The following is a 19,418-nucleotide window of genomic DNA, read 5'->3' as shown; positions in this document are numbered from 1 at the left end:
ATTGACCTTGTTGTTACGGTCGAAGATTTTGATAGTCTTTTTATACTCGGTTCAAACTTTTTGCAACCTTCTAGTGTCAATGAGATGTCAAATTAGAATGTTAATTTTAATCACACGAGTAGTAAAAGGAGCGAACTAGTTGTTCGGTATGGAGCGTAGTAACATTTTCTGGCTTAATGCGACCTTGTAATATGAAAAGTTTCACATCAATTTTTTGGAGATTTTTCATTGCTTTTTTGAGCCTATTTTTAATTGCTCTCAAACGAAGTTTGTAGCAATTATATTAGTCCTGTTGGTCTTTTTTTATGCAATGCTGGTCTTTTTTTATTATCTCTTAGTATCAATAATGACAGTTTTCATAGGTTGCGAATCAGGCTTCAAGGAACATAATTAAGGGTTCTTTTTCACGGCCAGTTGTTTAATTGCTCTCAAACGAAGTATATGTAACGATTACATTTGTCCTGTTGGTCTTTTTTTGAGATTTTTCGCTGGACCGAATTTTCGTCTGACCCATTTGACTTTTCGTCCTTCAAAACGTCATAAACAGGTAGTGCCCAGCACTAAATAAGTTTCATTAGGGGCACTTAGCCGCGTTTAGTAGTCCTTCAAGTGCTTAGTGTGATGAAATTTATTTAAGTCTTGTGGCCATTTTGAGTGCAATTTTTGCTCAACCGATTTTTCGTCTGACGTTTTTATCTTATCGTCCTCAAGAGTGGGATAAACAGTTAAAGCCAAGAGGACATTAAATGGCTGAGCAGCTCTCTAGGTTCTAATAGACTCTAAGTATTGATTAATGGAAAATGTTGAGGAGATAAATTGATGGTGTGTACGGTGGTTTGACCCCCGCCCACTCTGTCACTGCACCCCTCAACCCTCCCCAAACACTCCCTTCGTCCAGCCCTCCAACCCACCCTTTAATCGCTAGACCACCCTGAGATTCCCAATCCGCTCTCCACCCCCCTCATCTAGTGCACGCCCTCATGCTAGCATCCCTAAGCGGCAGCTGGCTAATGCCGATGCCAACCGGTCCATGTCTTTTGAGCGCAATTGTTGTTCGTCGGCTCGTTTCAAAGTTTCTTTCAATGAACTGATTGTTTGTTTTAATGTTAAGATGAATTGCCCTTCAAATTAGAAATTGCCAAATGCGACAGAGTAGATCCAGTTTTTGTGTTTTTGTTGCCTTCAAAAGCTCCATTATAATTTATTAATTGCACTCAAACGAAATCTTTAGCAATACTATTTGTTATGCTGCTGTTTTTTAATGCAATTTATTTGTACAACAAACTTTTTATGTGATCGTTTTTTTCTCTGACCATTTGATTTTTTGTACTCAAGAACGGGATAAATAGGTAAAGCCCGGAGGGCATTAAGCTCTCTTGGAGTCTCAGGGATCACTAGTCTCTAAAAATGCGATTCACTGAAACGGTCTGAGATACCCCCTCCGCGTAACCCCCCCCCCCCCCCCCCCCCCCCCTCCATGTAATCCACATTCCAAATTTTAGGTTCTCTGTTTAGACCCATTGTGTTTTTATGGCCCGGGTTACATTTACTACGTGCGCCTTGATGGGCGTAAAAGTTATATCCCCACTAAGCTACGGTCCCGAAGCAGAATAGATCCAAATTTCCCACGTGTAGTTTAACGTGATTTGGTGGTAGTTGAAAGTTGACAGTTTATGCCGCACAAATGTGTCCTACTGTTTAATTGACAACTATGTGAGTCTGACGGATGTGATGTGTCTTTAGGTGCATGAGAACCAATTGATATCAATTTCGGGCACTCGGAAAACGTACGTGTGTCAGCATGATTTGGCTGCCCTGTACACTAGCAGCAATCGAACTCTGATGAGAGGAGTGTCCAGCATGATCGCATCCAGAATTGGACTAGCCAAAACACAAAAGATTCAAGCCACTCGTGGCTGTCTCAAATGCTGCCTCAGTAAGTCACGCATATAACGTAGTTTTTTCATGATGGATATTTTTTGGCGTTCTTAGTGCCACGTTTGCGCTGATAACAAAATAACACTTGTAAAGAGCGGCCAATATCGTCTGCTTTTTGTCTTTCTCTGCCAAATTGCTTACATAGTTTTTTTTTTACAAAAGAACCCAATGGTTCAGGCACCGAATTTTTTCAAAGTGAAGATATTTGAAGCTTCGAATCATGAAAATTAGGACGCAACGTACACTTCACTAGGGGAAAACAGGGAACTGACGATATTCGCAATTTTAGTGGCCCAAACACCATTGGATCCATTTTGAGGAGCTGTGTTGATCACAATTGGATTTAATTCTAATGTGTGCTTTTGAGTTTTTGCTGCAAATTGTTGTTAATAGCTGCTATAACTGAGATTTTATTGACCTTGTTGTTACGGTCGAAGATTTTGATAGTCTTTTTATACTCGGTTCAAACTTTTTGCAACCTTCTAGTGTCAATGAGATGTCAAATTAGAATGTTAATTTTAATCACACGAGTAGTAAAAGGAGCGAACTAGTTGTTCGGTATGGAGCGTAGTAACATTTTCTGGCTTAATGCGACCTTGTAATATGAAAAGTTTCACATCAATTTTTTGGAGATTTTTCATTGCTTTTTTGAGCCTATTTTTAATTGCTCTCAAACGAAGTTTGTAGCAATTATATTAGTCCTGTTGGTCTTTTTATAGCTGCGAAGCTGTAAGCTGAGCGAAGCTATATTGCGGTGCTCTTGGTTTTTTTTTGTTTCGTCGTCTGACGCTCTTTTTTCGTTTTACATTTGTTCACACAGCAAAGCTGAAAAAGTCAAATTTTCTGAATGACTTCTTCCTCTCACTGACGGCATTTGCGCGCGTGACGTCATTTCTCACTCGCTTTAGCAAAAGTTTTTAGGTTATTTGCGTTATTAGATTTTGATCATACGTGACTTACCTCACTCAATAAAATGACTTTTGCACTTTAAAATTTAAGTTTAATTTGAATTTGTTTAAGGTCAAAGGAACTCATTTGTGCAGTAAAGGTCCCTAATAAGAGGCTTCTGCGGAAGGCTTCTGCGGAATGAATTTTAACAAGCTTTATTAATTTATCGCTGAATGTTTTTTACCTAATTTTTTTTTGAGCGGCGTCGATTTTTTTCAATTTAGATCTGTATCTGTTTCCATTTCTATTATATGGCACGCAGGTCTTTCGCAGCTATTCCGGCAATCTGCCGGCTATGTTTTTATGCAATGCTGGTCTTTTTTTATTATCTCTTAGTATCAATAATGACAGTTTTCATAGGTTGCGAATCAGGCTTCAAGGAACATAATTAAGGGTTCTTTTTCACGGCCAGTTGTTTAATTGCTCTCAAACGAAGTATATGTAACGATTACATTTGTCCTGTTGGTCTTTTTTTGAGATTTTTCGCTGGACCGAATTTTCGTCTGACCCATTTGAGTTTTCGTCCTTCAAAACGTCATAAACAGGTAGTGCCCAGCACTAAATAAGTTTCATTAGGGGCACTTAGCCGCGTTTAGTAGTCCTTCAAGTGCTTAGTGTGATGAACCTACTGGTAGGACTGTAGTTCGAGGTTAAAAGTTCATTTTTAGGAGTTTTTGAGCCCAAAATGTTGCAATTTTCTCGTTTTCGCGTCAATTTCCGAATTTTTTATTGCACCTTTCTAAACTTGAGACTAGTCAAAGATGATAAAGGTCTTTTGCAAGACCATTTTTTATGACAGGTTTTAGGAAATTTATACTAGCTTTCAAATTGTTTTTAAAGATTTTTGAAATTGAGGTTTTGAGCCCTAGCTGTCAAGGCACTTCCTCTACCGTTTGATAATAAGTTAATGCAAAATTTCTAGTGGTAATGAAATGGTTTTCAACATATTAACATCACGAATTTTAGTGATTTTGACAAAAAAATTGCAATTTTTTCAATTGTTTTGACATTAATTGTTCCAGTTTTTCCAGCTCCAGGGACCAGAAAAGCTCATTTAGGGTTTGATAATAAGTTACTGAAAAGTAAGCGTTTTGATCATGTAATAACTGTCAACTTTTTTGTTGATACAAATATTTCGCAATTTTTTGATAAAACTTGCAGTTTTCTGAAGTTTTTGCAAGTTTTTTGAATATTGGTCGTCATTTTTCAGGTTTATCGTGGCTCAAACTTCAATGAACCTCCTCTAAGGTTACATAATAGGTTAATGCATAGTTTCGAGATGAAATGGAATGTTTTTCAAGATTTTAATATCACGAATTTAAGCAATTTTTTAAAAAATGTATTTGCAATTTTTTTTTAAATATTTGTAAATTTAAATGTTGTTTTTTTTCCAACAGAAGTGGCCCAGGGACCTCCTCCAAGGTTTTAACTCAAGCTGTTGCATAGTTTCTAGATTTAATGGAATGGTTATCAGTTTTTTAATGACATGATTTTTAGCATTTTTTTCATAAAATTTCAAATTTTCGGAAAATTATTGTTCCAAGTTCATGGATCTTTATAAGCCAGTAAAACTGTTGAAGGCTTGAAGTAAGCACATTAGTTAATGTCTTGAGACAATTAATGATTAACTTATTAACACGAATTTTAACAACGTTTTGTTAAAATTTGCTATTGTTTTGAAAATTTGTGAGTATTTTTGTCCTTTTCTGAGTTTAACGATCCTTACAAGATGGCCACAAGACAGAACTCAAGAGACAAATAATAGTTTTGTGACATCTGGAATCTTTTTTTTTAAATTTGACTTTTTTCCAGATTTCACGAAAAAAAGTTCAATTCTTTTTGGTCTCTGGAGTTCTATCGTATGACCACTGGCACATGAAGATCGATAAACTTTCCCAAAAAAATATATTTTATAAAAAAAATTGATAAAACTCGAGTCTTTAAAATATTGACAACCATTCCATTAACACAGAAACTATGCCGCAGCTTAATATAAAACTTTGGAGGAGGTCCCTTTTAAATTCTTCTTTACGTTTCTAAGTTTTCAGGTTTATTTTAATCTATGATTTAATTGCTAACAAAGATAAAGAACCTATGAAAAACTAAAAAACTAGAATCCCATCATGGAAATTATTTCTAGATCTCTCTCTCTCTCTCTCTCTCACTCTGTCGGTTGGAGTTTCTTTCCTTATTTTTCTCGTTAACGTTTTAACTCCCTCACGCTCTACCTCTCTCTCTCTCTCTCTCTCTCTCTCTCTCTCTCTCTCTCCTCTCTTTCCTCGACTTTTTTGCTGTACGGCAAATCAGCTGCTGTTATATGGCGTGATGTCATCATCCATTGCCCTCATTAACGCTGAATTGTAGTAGAATTGTTTTATCATGAAGCACTTTAAGCACTTTTTAGGAAATCATTGTTAATTGCTCTAAAACAAAGTTGGTAGCAATTATATTAATCCTGTTGGTCTTTTTATGCGATTTTTTGCTTGACTGATTTTCTGTCTGAATCATTTGATTTTTCGTACTCAGAAACGGGATAGAGAGGTAGCGCGCAGCGGGCATTAATTTCTCATAGAGCCTTTCAGCTCAATAGTGTTCAAATATGCAATTCAGAAGCTGTTTCGGAGATTCATGCTTATAGTGTGAAGGGCGTTTCTTAGAAATTGAAGAACGCCCAACTCTCCCAAGCCCGCCCCTCACATCCCCCCAACATCCAGCCGCCGGTTCTTATCTTTCTCGTTCACGTTTTATCTCTCTCACGCTCTCTCTCCCTCTCTCTTTCTCGCACTTTCTGTCTCTCTCTCTCTCTCTGTCTCTGTTTCCTCAAATCTTTTGTTGTGCCGTATTTCAGCTGCTGTTCTGACGTGGTTTCATCATCCATTACCTTTCTTAACGTTGTTTTATACTACAAATGTTTTATCATAAATAAATTAATATGCGTTTTTAGGAAAATTGTTTATTGCTCTAAGACGAAGTTTGTAGCAATTATATTAATGCTGTTGGTCTTTTTTATGCAGTTTTTCGCTTGACCGATTTACTGTGTGACCCATTTGAATTTTCGTCCTCAGAAATGGGATGGAGAGGTAGCTCCCAGTGGGCATTAGGTTCTCAAAGAGCCTTTTTAGCTCACTAGTCACCGAATATGCGATTCATAGAAACTGTTTTGGAGACTTTTTTTATGGTATGAAGGGCGTTTGTTAGAAATTGAAGAACCACCAGCCCGTGCGTCACACCCCCATCCACACCACTGCACATCGTTCTGGCCGTAAGAGCTTCGTTGAGCCAAAGATCTCCCTGATGCAGTGCACCCCCAGTTGTCCTTCTATGTTTTTACAATTCAAAGAATTTTAAGTGTATTGGGGCGCTGTCTTTTTTTTACAATTCAAAGAATTTGAATTGTATTGGGGCGCTGTTTTTTTTCAAGATGTGTTCACACATTTTCATGATCTTTGAAGTCAAATTGGAGTAGTGATTTTGGTCACGCCGAAACAGGAAATGAAGCGAAAAAGCGAGTGGTTTTGCGGCGTGAATTTTTTCGCTCTAATTTAAAAGTAGAGTGAGAAAATGGTGTTTGAACAAAAATTCGGTTTCTCGGTAGTGGTTTTTTGTTCACATGCGGCAATTTCACTCTGATTTTTACTGTTTTTTCGATTTTTTGGATCGGATTTTTTTCCAAATGGTTTTCCCTATTCATTCACAGCTCATTCTAGGCCTCGTTTTTTTATTTTAATAGAATTTTCATTTCTCGCTAGTGGTTTGTTTTGTTCACATGCGGCATTTTGACATTGATTTTCTGTTTTTTCTTATTTTTTGATCTGATTTTTATAAAATGGTTTCCTCAATTCACTGATAGTCCATTCGTGGTCTAGTTTTTCTGTTCAGTCAATGAAAATTCTTTGAATTGTACGTCAGGACTTGTCCTTCTATGTTTTTATAATTCGAAGAATTTTAAGCGTATTGGGGCGCTGTCTTTTTTTTACAATTCAAAGAATTTGAATTGTATTGGGGCGCTGTCTTTTTTTTAAGATCTGTTCACACATTTTCATGATCTTTGAAGTCAAATTGGAGTAGTGATTTTGGTCACGCCGAAACAGGAAATGAAGCGAATAAGCGAGTGGTTTTGCGGCGTGAATTTTTTCGCTCTAATTTAAAAGTAGAGTGAGAAAATGGTGTTTGAACAAAAATTCGGTTTCTCGGTAGTGGTTTTTTGTTCACATGCGGCAATTTCACTCTGATTTTTACTGTTTTTTCTATTTTTTGGATCGGATTTTTTTCCAAATGGTTTTCCCTATTCATTCACAGCTCATTCTAGGCCTCGTTTTTTTGTTTTAATAGAATTTTCATTTCTCGCTAGTGGTTTGTTTTGTTCACATGCGGCATTTTGACATTGATTTTCTGTTTTTTCTTATTTTTTGATCTGATTTTTATAAAATGGTTTCCTCAATTCACTGATAGTCCATTCGTGGTCTAGTTTTTCTGTTCAGTCAATGAAAATTCTTTGAATTGTACGTCAGGACTTGTCCTTCTATGTTTTTACAATTCGAAGAATTTTAAGTGTATTGGGGCGCTGTCTTTTTTTTACAATTCAAAGAATTTGAATTGTATTGGGGCGCTGTCTTTTTTTTAAGATCTGTTCACACATTTTCATGATCTTTGAAGTCAAATTGGAGTAGTGATTTTGGTCACGCCGAAACAGGAAATGAAGCGAATAAGCGAGTGGTTTTGCGGCGTGAATTTTTTCGCTCTAATTTTAAAGTAGAATGAGAAAATGGTGTTGGAACAAAAATTCGGTTTCTCGGTAGTGTTTTTTGTTCACATGCGGCAATTTCACTTTGATTTTTACTGTTTTTTCGATTTTTTGGATCGGATTTTTTTCTAAATGGTTTTCCCTATTCATTCACAGCTCATTCTAGGGCTAGTTTTTTTGTTTTAATAGAATTTTCATTTCTCGCTAGTGGTTTGTTTTGTTCACATGCGGCGTTTTGACATTGATTTTCTGTTTTTTCTTATTTTTTGATCTGATTTTTATAAAATGGTTTCCTCAATTCACTGATAGTCCATTCGTGGTCTAGTTTTTCTGTTCAGTCAATGAAAATTCTTTGAATTGTACGTCAGGACTTGTCCTTCTATGTTTTAACAATTCAAAGAATTTTAAGTGTATTGGGGCGCTGTCTTTTTTTTACAATTCAAAGAATTTGAATTGTATTGGGGCGCTGTTTTTTTTTTCAAGATCTGTTCACACATTTTCATGATCTTTGAAGTCAAATTGGAGTAGTGATTTTGGTCACGCCGAAACAGGAAATGAAGCGAAAAAGCGAGTGGTTTTGCGGCGTGAATTTTTTCGCTCTAATTTAAAAGTAGAGTGAGAAAATGGTGTTTGAACAAAAATTCGGTTTCTCGGTAGTGGTTTTTTGTTCACATGCGGCAATTTCACTCTGATTTTTACTGTTTTTTCGATTTTTTGGATCGGATTTTTTTCCAAATGGTTTTCCCTATTCATTCACAGCTCATTCTAGGCCTAGTTTTTTGTTTTAATAGAATTTTCATTTCTCGCTAGTGGTTTTTTTTGTTCACATGCGGCATTTTGACATTGATTTTCTGTTTTTTCTTATTTTTTGATCTGATTTTTATAAAATGGTTTCCTCAATTCACTGATAGTCCATTCGTGGTCTAGTTTTTCTGTTCAGTCAATGAAAATTCTTTGAATTGTACGTCAGGACTTGTCCTTCTATGTTTTTACAATTCGAAGAATTTTAAGTGTATTGGGGCGCTGTCTTTTTTTTACAATTCAAAGAATTTGAATTGTATTGGGGCGCTGTCTTTTTTTTAAGATCTGTTCACACATTTTCATGATCTTTGAAGTCAAATTGGAGTAGTGATTTTGGTCACGCCGAAACAGGAAATGAAGCGAATAAGCGAGTGGTTTTGCGGCGTGAATTTTTTCGCTCTAATTTTAAAGTAGAATGAGAAAATGGTGTTGGAACAAAAATTCGGTTTCTCGGTAGTGTTTTTTGTTCACATGCGGCAATTTCACTTTGATTTTTACTGTTTTTTCGATTTTTTGGATCGGATTTTTTTCTAAATGGTTTTCCCTATTCATTCACAGCTCATTCTAGGGCTAGTTTTTTTGTTTTAATAGAATTTTCATTTCTCGCTAGTGGTTTGTTTTGTTCACATGCGGCGTTTTGACATTGATTTTCTGTTTTTTCTTATTTTTTGATCTGATTTTTATAAAATGGTTTCCTCAATTCACTGATAGTCCATTCGTGGTCTAGTTTTTCTGTTCAGTCAATGAAAATTCTTTGAATTGTACGTCAGGACTTGTCCCTTCTATGTTTTAACAATTCAAAGAATTTTAAGTGTATTGGGGCGCTGTCTTTTTTTTACAATTCAAAGAATTTGAATTGTATTGGGGCGCTGTTTTTTTTTTTCAAGATCTGTTCACACATTTTCATGATCTTTGAAGTCAAATTGGAGTAGTGATTTTGGTCACGCCGAAACAGGAAATGAAGCGAAAAAGCGAGTGGTTTTGCGGCGTGAATTTTTTCGCTCTAATTTAAAAGTAGAGTGAGAAAATGGTGTTTGAACAAAAATTCGGTTTCTCGGTAGTGGTTTTTTGTTCACATGCGGCAATTTCACTCTGATTTTTACTGTTTTTTCGATTTTTTGGATCGGATTTTTTTCCAAATGGTTTTCCCTATTCATTCACAGCTCATTCTAGGCCTAGTTTTTTTGTTTTAATAGAATTTTCATTTCTCGCTAGTGGTTTTTTTTGTTCACATGCGGCATTTTGACATTGATTTTCTGTTTTTTCTTATTTTTTGATCTGATTTTTATAAAATGGTTTCCTCAATTCACTGATAGTCCATTCGTGGTCTAGTTTTTCTGTTCAGTCAATGAAAATTCTTTGAATTGTGCGTCAGGACTTGTCCTGCTATGTTTTTACAATTCAAAGAATTTTAAGTGTATTGGGGCGCTGAATTTTTTTTTACAATTCAAAGAATTTGAATTGTATTGGGGCGCTGTCTTTGTTTTAAGATCTGTTCACACTTTTTCATGATCTTTGAAGTCAAATTGGAGTAGTGATTTTGGTCACGCCGAAACAGGAAATGAAGCGAAAAAGCGAGTGGTTTTGCGGCGTGAATTTTTTCGCTCTAATTTAAAAGTAGTGAGAAAATGGTGTTTGAACAAAAATTCGGTTTCTCGGTAGTGGTTTTTTGTTCACATGCGGCAATTGCACTCTGATTTTTACTGTTTTTTCGATTTTTTGGATTGGATTTTTTAAATGATTTTCCCAATCCATTCACAGCTCATTTTAGGCCTAGTTTTTTTGTTTGAATTGAATTTTCATTTCTCGCTAGTGGTTTTTTTGTTCACATGTGGCATTTTGACATTGATTTTCTGTTTTTTTTTCTTATTTTTTGATCTGATTTTTTAAAAATGGTTTCCTCAATTCACTCATAGTCAATTGCTGGTCTAGTATTTCTGTTTAGTCATTGGAAATTCTTTGAATTGTACGTCAGGACTTGTCCTGCTATGTTTTTTATTTCATCGATTGAAAATTTGTTCCGCTAATCTGTTATTCACAGCTTGTTGAACTTTTTGCTTGAATTCTTTTTCACTTCTTTACTTGTTGTTTACACTTCTTTACCTATTTAATGCTTATTGGTATTGAAACAGTAGAATGTCTTCACTTCTGAATGACATCCAAATAATTCGTACTTCAGACATTCTGCTGTATCAATACCAGGATCTATTCTGTTGTCCCCCCCCCACTGTGTTTTTTACGTACGCCCCCCCCCCCCGGTTCCAAAATTCATGTTGTTTTATATAGCACATTGCTATGTAAAAAAATAGCACGTGCGCCTGGGGGCGTAAAAATGTAAGCTCACTAAGCTGGGGGCCAAAACAGAATCGATCCCAATACCAATAAGCATTAAATATTTAATTGAGACTTATAAGAACAACGCAAAAATATGTAAGTACAAAAATCAGTTTTTCGTCCTTTTTGTTCGTGCAATCCCAATCGGTTTCATAGAAATGTGTTATGGGAATCATATTAAATAAAAAATAACATTGGTGTATTGTTATTCAGCACTAGGGAGTTACTCTCCATGTGAACCTGTGCAATCCCTACGGGCAGGATATTTCCTTCCCTCAATTTATTTAGAACATTTTTGTATTTTTCTGTTTAGCCAAGACGTTCAACGATACCTACTTCATGTGCACACAACAGGTCGACAGGTTCATTCTGTTCCAATGGTACGAGAGCAAGTTCAAGGAACTGCATGTTAGTCCAATTGCAGTATGATTAATCTTTCTTTGCCACGTTTTGTACAGAATATTGTAAAGCTCATTGCCTTCGTTGGCATTCGCAATTGAAGCACCTGAAACTCGATCATAGTTGGCTCTTAATAGCCGAATCATTAATTGCATAATGTAATTTTACTGCTAAAATTCATTCAGTAGATCTCCAGTGATCTACTATTAGCTTGCATTCAAGTATCTTTGCCCAAATATAAAGGAACCTTTGGCAATATTGTATTCATCTGTCTGGATCAGCAGAATATAATCTAAAGACCCCCTTTTAGTTTGTTCCTCGTTAACCGTTTATGTCGTTCGAAATGTTTTCGCCCTAGATTGGTCAAAGTTTATCGAAGTCTACTCTTAAAAAAGTTACCTTGAAAGTTATAAAACGAGATAAACCCATAAAGCCCATTTTTAGATGCCCGGTACTTTAACTTTTCTTATAAGTTCTGGTTACTATCTATAATGCTTATTGGTTTTGATACTAGACCCTGTAGCCTCTCAATGAGAGACAGGAGTTTGTTCAATTACAAAATGGCATCAAAATAAGTTGCCCTTGATAATGTTTTTTATACAAAGATCAATTTTTGTTGTTATTTTCTTTTCTTTCAATCCCAATGGAGTTATGGGAATCAACGGCGGCTATTTTCCGGCAATCTGCTGGGTATGTTGTTATATTAGATTTAAACCTACAATGTTTGATTTAAAACTACATTTTGCCCGACGTTAGGTTGTATTTTTTGGTCATATGTTCTACTCATGCTCTCCGTTATTATTCTGGAAAGGCTTTTTTGCAGTTTTGATATGAATTACATGGCTATGCTCAAAGGAAGCTGTAACAGCAAGCAAAGTTCCCTAACATCTAATTTCTTTGTGTTTTTCTGGGATGTTATATGAATCTTCCTACTGAGTTGAATATATCAAAACAAACCCCAGAGCAATACTGTTATGTCCATTTATGAAGAACGAACGGGAAGTGTTTGATTCCAGAGAAGAAATTCTTCATCAAAATGCCTGAAGCTTAGCAGGACAACGTGTTTTGTCGAAACAACACATGCAGGACATTGGTTACAATTGCACATATGCTTCGCGCGGAAAGATAGCATCCTATCAAGGAGGGAAGTTTTTGTTAAAAATATAATTTCAGCCATAGTCTTCAGTAAATCAGGCGAGACACTTTTACGGAGAATCGATAGCGCAAGGGATTAGACCTATAACTGAAACGAGGGACATGGTTTCAAGCCCGAGTAGAGGAGGGAAAGTATACGAGGGGCATGGATTCAAGACGGAGTAGAGGCGGAAAAGGATGCATATTCTACTGGTGTGAAAAATTTGCAATTTAGTTGTCTTTATCTGCCGTTCTTCATTTCGTTCCTTTTATTCGTTATTTATATCTTCCTTTCTTTCTTTAGTCACTCATTCTTTCTAAAAATATGACTGAAACTACTTCATTACCTCACGCAGACTATTATGAAACAAGCATAGGGTCAAATAAAATTTTGAAAAGCGATCATTTGGCAAGAGTCACCGTTCTTATGTCTGTGATATTAAAACCAAAAACAATAAGGAAAGAAGTTTTTGTTAAAAATAAAATTTCTGCCATAGTGTTCAGTAAATCAGACAAGAGACACTTTCACGGTGCAGTGAAATGTGATATGATGTTATTAGATTGTCGAAGAGTTTCTTGAAAAGAGATCCATATATAATCAATTTTTAAAGCTGCATCTTGAAGCGTCGTTGGTGGATGAGCTGCCATTTTCATTTTAATCCAGGCCCAGAATTTTTTAATAGGGTTTCGATCTGCATTATATACCGGTGACTCAAAGAGGAATGTCGTGCTCCCGTAGAATATAGGTTGTACCTCGACTGGCATTTGAAGATGCATTTTCTTGTTCATATGCCAAAATTCGATTAGGTGGATTCAGCAAATCAGATTTTGGTATAAGAAAATCAGATAACGTTGAATTAACATAATTTGCTGCGTCCATGGCTGATCCATCGTACCATCTTTAGGGAATCCATTAAAGCCATTGACCAAAATTTTGTGATTCAGAAATAGAAATAGACAAATGCAACACGCATTGGTAGCGTAGTCGAAGGGTGTGGGTTCGAGTCCCGAGTCGGTGCCGAAAATAGCTGTTTTTTGTTGTTTTTCAAACACTACCGTGTTTCCGTCTTGCTCCCTTCTTCTTTAATTTTCTCTAACCTTTATCTTATATTTCTATATTTTTATTTTAATTTGAGTGCTATATCACTATGTTTAAGCGCCTAATCATCAAGTTTTAAGGTTCTTATTTTATGCAGCCTAACGTAGCACAGGCGGTTTCATTTTCGCGGTTGCACCATATTTACGCTCGTTATCTGCACAACAAATTTTAGTGCTGCTTAAACATGCAACTCAGCAAAGCCAAAAACACGATTCTTTCATTCTATTCACACACATATATACATGATTTTTTCATTCTGTACAGTGGCCTCTTGACCTTTGATACTCATGCACTTCTAATGTATTGCTAGTTTTAAAAATTAGCGAAAATAGTTTCTACAGTCAGTCACATGAAGTTGCAACGCAAGAGAACGTTCGAAAAGAGAAAAAAATTCAAAGTTCAAATTAACAAACAAATTTAAAAAATGGAAAAATATGTTATTTATAGTCCAGATCACCTTATATCATGGATATTCGATGTCCTTGAGGAATACTCAAAGCTGCGTTGGGCATATCTTTCGAGAAAGGAGATCCATATGTCATGAATTTTCGAAGCAGCAACTTGAGGCGTTGTTGAGTGTGAGCTGCCAACTTCTTTCTGATCCGGGCACGGACATTTTCAATAGGGATTAAATCAGGACTTTATGCCCGGCTTTCAAAAAAGTGGAAAATAGTGCCCAAGAAAAGATTTTGTAACTCGAGTTTTATGTGGAGATGCTTTATTTTGTTGATATAACCAAATTCTATCTATAATCCATATAAACAAGTTCTATCTATAGTCCATATCACTTTATCTCATGGATATTCGATGTCCTTGAGGTATACTCAAGGCTGCGTTGGGCATATGTTTTGAAAAAGGAGATCGATATGTCATGAATTTTTGATGCAGCAACTTGAGGCGTTGTTGAGTGAGCTGCCAACTTCTTTCTGATCCGGGCACGGACTTTTTCAATAGGGTTTAAATCAGGACCTTTTGCCCGGCCCTCCAAAAGTGGAAAATAGTGCCCTAGAAAAGATTTTGTAACTTGAGTTTTATGTGGAGATGCGCTATCTTGTTGATATAACCAAATTCTATTAGGTGGTTTAACTAAATTAGCACTTGGTATTAGAAAATTGGGTAACGTTAAATTAAATGGGCTGCGTCTATGGTTAATTCAAAAACTTCCAAGCTCCCAAAACGAAAATGAAAACCCAAATTTGTATTTTTTCCAGCTTGTGGAAGCCGTTTTTGGGTTTTTTTGCAATTTCATGTGAAAGAAATACTCCACTCCAAACAAAGTTGAGATAAAGTGACAAGTCCATTTTTTTAACAGCCGCACATTGATAGCTGGGGCCATTATTGGCCTTCTCATGGTTTTTTATTTCATCAACATTTTTTATTCGACTAAATGACGTCAGATTCACTTCAAATCTACTTCTTTTATTCGTTCATGCAATTTCAAATAAACTGCGTCTGTGAAGTCATTTTTGACTCCTTGTGGAGATTTCTTATCATTTGCCTGATTAAGTTTTTAGTCTCACGTGATTTACTTCACTCTAAAAAATGACCTCCTCACTTTGAAATTCAGTTTTCGTTACTTGAATTCAAGAAGATAAGGTCAAGTGAGTGTGTCGCTTTAAATGAAGGCTATTTTATAGCAGCTAATAGAGGCAGGAAAAAATTATACAGTTTTTTATCAAGAATAACATCTCATCCTTTATTGAAAAGAGTAATTTTTGGTATGTCTTTCTACTGTTTTTAGACTGCAGATCTACACAGCTAATGGGGCTGTTTTCTTGCCATCTGCTAGCGATCCTTTCTATTTGCTTGTGTACCTTGCGGTATTTGGCATCGTCTTGTTGGGCTTTGTAACTCTAGAGGGCCAAGCTCAACTTCACGCTGGCGCCTGATCCCATCTGTACGTCCCTTGATGATCCTCCAAAATGTGAACCGATTTTTTTAAACGTTGTTATAATTCTTCAGAAGTGATTTCAGGAGCCAAAGCATCATAAGTTCTCTGCACAAAACAAGCGAAGTCTCGTTTTTCGAGCGTTCACCTGCCTTGCAGTTTTTGTCCTATAACAGATTCTGCAACAAAAATTAAATTGTTTTTATCCTGAATTGTAAAAAATCCTGTAAATCCTGTAATTTACTGCAATCATAATGATAGCTGCCTTAAAGTTTAAAAGTTTTTTTCATACAGATTTTTATGCAAACTTTACCTAAAACTGAAAGAAAATGACTAATAACCGAGCATGTAACGGTGATTAAATTCATTCAGAAATCTGCAAAGGTAGCCATTCCATTTACATCTAAAATATTACCAACTAATAAAAAATTTGCGCACCGTGGTCCGACAGCAAGAGAAAAATGGCTTTTTTTACGCTGTTACGGCCGATAAAAGGTGAAATAAGTGTTAACTTAGAAATCTTATTTTCAGATTAACAGGTTTGAGTCGCAATAAAAGAAACTTTAGCCTCAAAAAATTGGTATGGATGGAAGTTCATCCTCTCAAAAAAATTCCAAGTAACGAACAGACAAACAGCGAACAGACAACTCAAAATTATTGAGATCTTCAAAAGTCTGCGAGAATATTTTGCACAAGAAAGCAGTAACAAAATTGAAAGTGTACAACATATTGAGTCAAGGGCATTTTACAATGTTCGCTTTTGCATATCTTAAACGCCAAATGGGATTCGGTCTAATAGTAACAAACCTTTGAGGCAACTGTATCGTTATACAATTGAATTTTGGTTGCTGTTTCTGTTGTTTCTTTGCTGTATTGCGACGTAAAGGCTTGCTTAATTAAAAGCCGCCCTCATTTTCTCAGCCGGCTATTATAGCCTTCCTATTTTTTTATTTCGTCGAACTTTTTTCGCTTTACCCATTTTGCAGCTTTTTCGACATTTTGCGTGAAATCTTTTTGACTTCTCTAGGCTAGTTTTACTCTTCTGCCATTTTGCTCAAAGTCCTTTTAAACAGCAGCTGCTCAGCAAAGCAATTCAAAATGAAGAGAGTCAGTATAAAAAAAATCGAAGTCAGAGATAAAACGAGATAAACCCATAAAGCCCATTTTTAGATGCCCGGTACTTGAACTTTTCTTATAAGTTCTAGTTACTATCTATAATGCTTATTGGTTTTGATACTAGACCCTGTAGCCTCTCACTGAGAGACAGGAGTTTGTTCAATTGCAAAATGACATCAAAATAAATCGCACTTGAAAATGTTTTTATACAAATATCACTTTTTGTTGATATTTTCTTTTCTTTCAATCCCAATGGAGTTATGGGAATCAACGGCGGCTATTTTCCGGCAATCTGCTGGGTATGTTGTTATATTCGATTTAAACCTACAATGTTTGATTTAAAACTACAATTTGCCCGACGTTAGGTTGTATTTTTTTAGGTCATATGTTCTACTCATGCTCTCCGTTATTATTCTGGAAATGTTTTTTTTGTAGTTTTGATATGAATTACATGGTTCAAAGGAAGCTGTAACAGCAAGCAAAGTTCCCTAACATCTAATTTCTTTGTGTTTTTCTGGGACGTTATATGAATCTTCCTACTGAGTTGAATATATCAAAACAAACCCCAGAGCAATACTGTTATGTCCATTTATGAAGAACGAACGGGAAGTGTTTGATTCCAGAGAAGAAATTCTTCATCAAAATGCCTGAAGCGTAGCAGGACAACGTGTTTTGTCGAAACAACACATGCAGGACATTGGTTACAATTGCACATATGCTTCGCGCGGAAAGATAGCATCCTATCAAGGAGGGAAGTTTTTGTTAAAAATAAAATTTCAGCCATAGTCTTCAGTAAATCAGGCGAGACACTTTTACGGTGCAGTGATAGGTGAGACTTTTTTTAAATCCAGGCCCAGACTTTTTTAATAGGGTTTTGATCTGCACTATATGCCGGTCACTCAAAGTGGAATGTCGTTCTCCCGTAGAATATATTTTGTAACTCGAGTGGCAAGTGGAGATGCATTACCCTGTTGATATACAGGAATCGGTAGCGCAAGGGATTAGACCTATAACTGAGACGAGGGACATGGTTTCAAGCCCGAGTAGAGGAGGGAAAGTATACGAGGGGCATGGATTCAAGACGGAGTAGAGGCGGAAAAGGATGCATATTCTACTGGTGTGAAAAATTTGCGATTTAGTTGTCTTTATCTGCCGTTCTTCATTTCGTTCCTTTTATTCGTTATTTATATCTTCCTTTCTTTCTTTAGTCACTCATTCTTTCTAAAAATATGACTGAAACTACTTCATTACCTCACGCAGACTATTATGAAACAAGCATAGGGTCAAATAAAATTTTGAAAAGCGATCATTTGGCAAGAGTCACCGTTCTTATGTCTGTGATATTAAAACCAAAAACAATAAGGAAAGAAGTTTTTTGTTAAAAATAAAATTTCTGCCATAGTGTTCAGTAAATCAGACAAGAGACACTTTCACGGTGCAGTGAAATGTGATATGATGTTATTAGATTGTCGAAGAGTTTCTTGAAAAGAGATCCATATATAATCAATTTTTAAAGCAGCATCTTGAAGCGTCGTTGGTGGATGAGCTGCCATTTTCATTTTAATCCAGGCCCAGAATTTTTTAATAGGGTTTGGATCTGCATTATATACCGGTCACTCAAAGAGGAATGTCGTGCTCCCGTAGAATATAGGTTGTACCTCGACTGGCATTTGAAGATGCATTATCTTGTTCATATACCAAAATTCGATTAGGTGGATTCAGCAAATCAGATCTTGGTATAAGAAAATCAGATATCGTTGAATTAACATAATTTGCTGCGTCCTTGGCTGATCCTTGGTACCATCTTTAGGCTCCAATCCTCTCATGTTTTAACGGTCTTTAAACATGCAGCCTAGCGTAATGCGAGCTGTATTGCCCTTTTTAAGCTCCTAATTTGATCATTTTTTGCACGTATAAAGCATGCCGAATAGCAAAAACAAGCGAGCCAAATAGCCACTTTACAAAAGTTTGCTCATCAGAAAGGTCACGAGGCGTAAGCAATAGGCATCGTTAGTGGTCAGGATATGACCAATAACTGTCAACTGAGGGGCAGAGGTTCGAGTCTAATTAAAGATGGAAAAAGACGCTTAAATTCGTGGAGCACAATTTTTAGGAATTGGTTTTCTGTGTCTTTCGTTCCTTTTATTCTGTTTGTTTCCGTTTTTTTCTTTCCAATCTTTCTCGTTTGTCATACTTTGGCTCCTAATTTGCTTATGTTTTGCGCTCATTAAGCTTGCCAAAGCAGGCAATCCATTAAAGCCATTGACCAAAACTTTGTGATTCAGAAATAGAAATAGAGAAATGCAACACGCATTGGTAGCGTAGTCGAGGGGTGTGGGTTCGAGTCCCGAGTCGGTGCCGAAAATGGCTGTTTTTTGTTGTTTTTCAAACACTACCGTGTTTCCCTCTTGCTCCCTTCTTTAATTTTCGCTAACCTTTATCTTATATTTCTATATTTTTATTTTAATTTGAGTGCTATATCACGATGTTTAAGCGCCTAATCATCAAGTTTTAAGGTTCTTATTTTATGCAGCCTAACGTTGCACAGGCGTTTTGAATTTAGCTGTTGCACCATGTTTACGCTCGTTATCTGCACAAAAAATTTTAGTGCTGCTTAAACATGCAACTCAGCAAAGCCAAAAACACGATTCTTTCATTCTATTCACACACACATATATACTTAATTTTTTCATTCTGTACAGTGGCTTCTCGACCTCTGATACTCATGCACTTCTAATGTATTGCTAGTTTTAAAAATTAACGAAAATAGTTTCTACAGTCAGTCACATGAAGTTGCAACGCAAGAGAACGTTCGAAAAGAGAAAAATTTCAAAGTTTAAATTAACTTAAACAAACATAAAAAATGGAAAAATATGTTATCTATAGTCCATATCACCTTATCTCATGGATATTCGATATCCTTGAGGAATACTCAAAGCTGCGTTGGGCATATCTTTCGAGAAAGGAGATCCATATGTCATGAATTTTGAAGCGGCAGCTTGAGGCGTTGTTGAGTG

At 36.1% G+C, this 19,418-nt stretch overlaps 1 protein-coding gene across 1 annotated transcript in view; it reads left to right on the top strand.

The window, feature by feature from the left end:
* LOC142334676 (mitogen-activated protein kinase kinase kinase kinase 5-like) overlaps positions 1-19,418 on the top strand; it is a 255,273-nt gene that overhangs the window by 165,913 nt on the left and 69,942 nt on the right. Inside the window, exon 16 of the mRNA XM_075382898.1 lies at positions 11,079-11,173. Coding sequence (XP_075239013.1) covers positions 11,079-11,173 — 95 coding nt within the window. The remainder of the gene's footprint in view (positions 1-11,078; positions 11,174-19,418) is intronic.

The sequence above is a fragment of the Convolutriloba macropyga genome, chromosome 2 (genome assembly GCF_964194025.1).
Source record: "Convolutriloba macropyga chromosome 2, txConMacr16.3, whole genome shotgun sequence".
NCBI classification, from domain to species: Eukaryota; Metazoa; Xenacoelomorpha; order Acoela; family Convolutidae; genus Convolutriloba; species Convolutriloba macropyga.
This window is presented reverse-complemented; position numbering and strand designations above follow the sequence as displayed.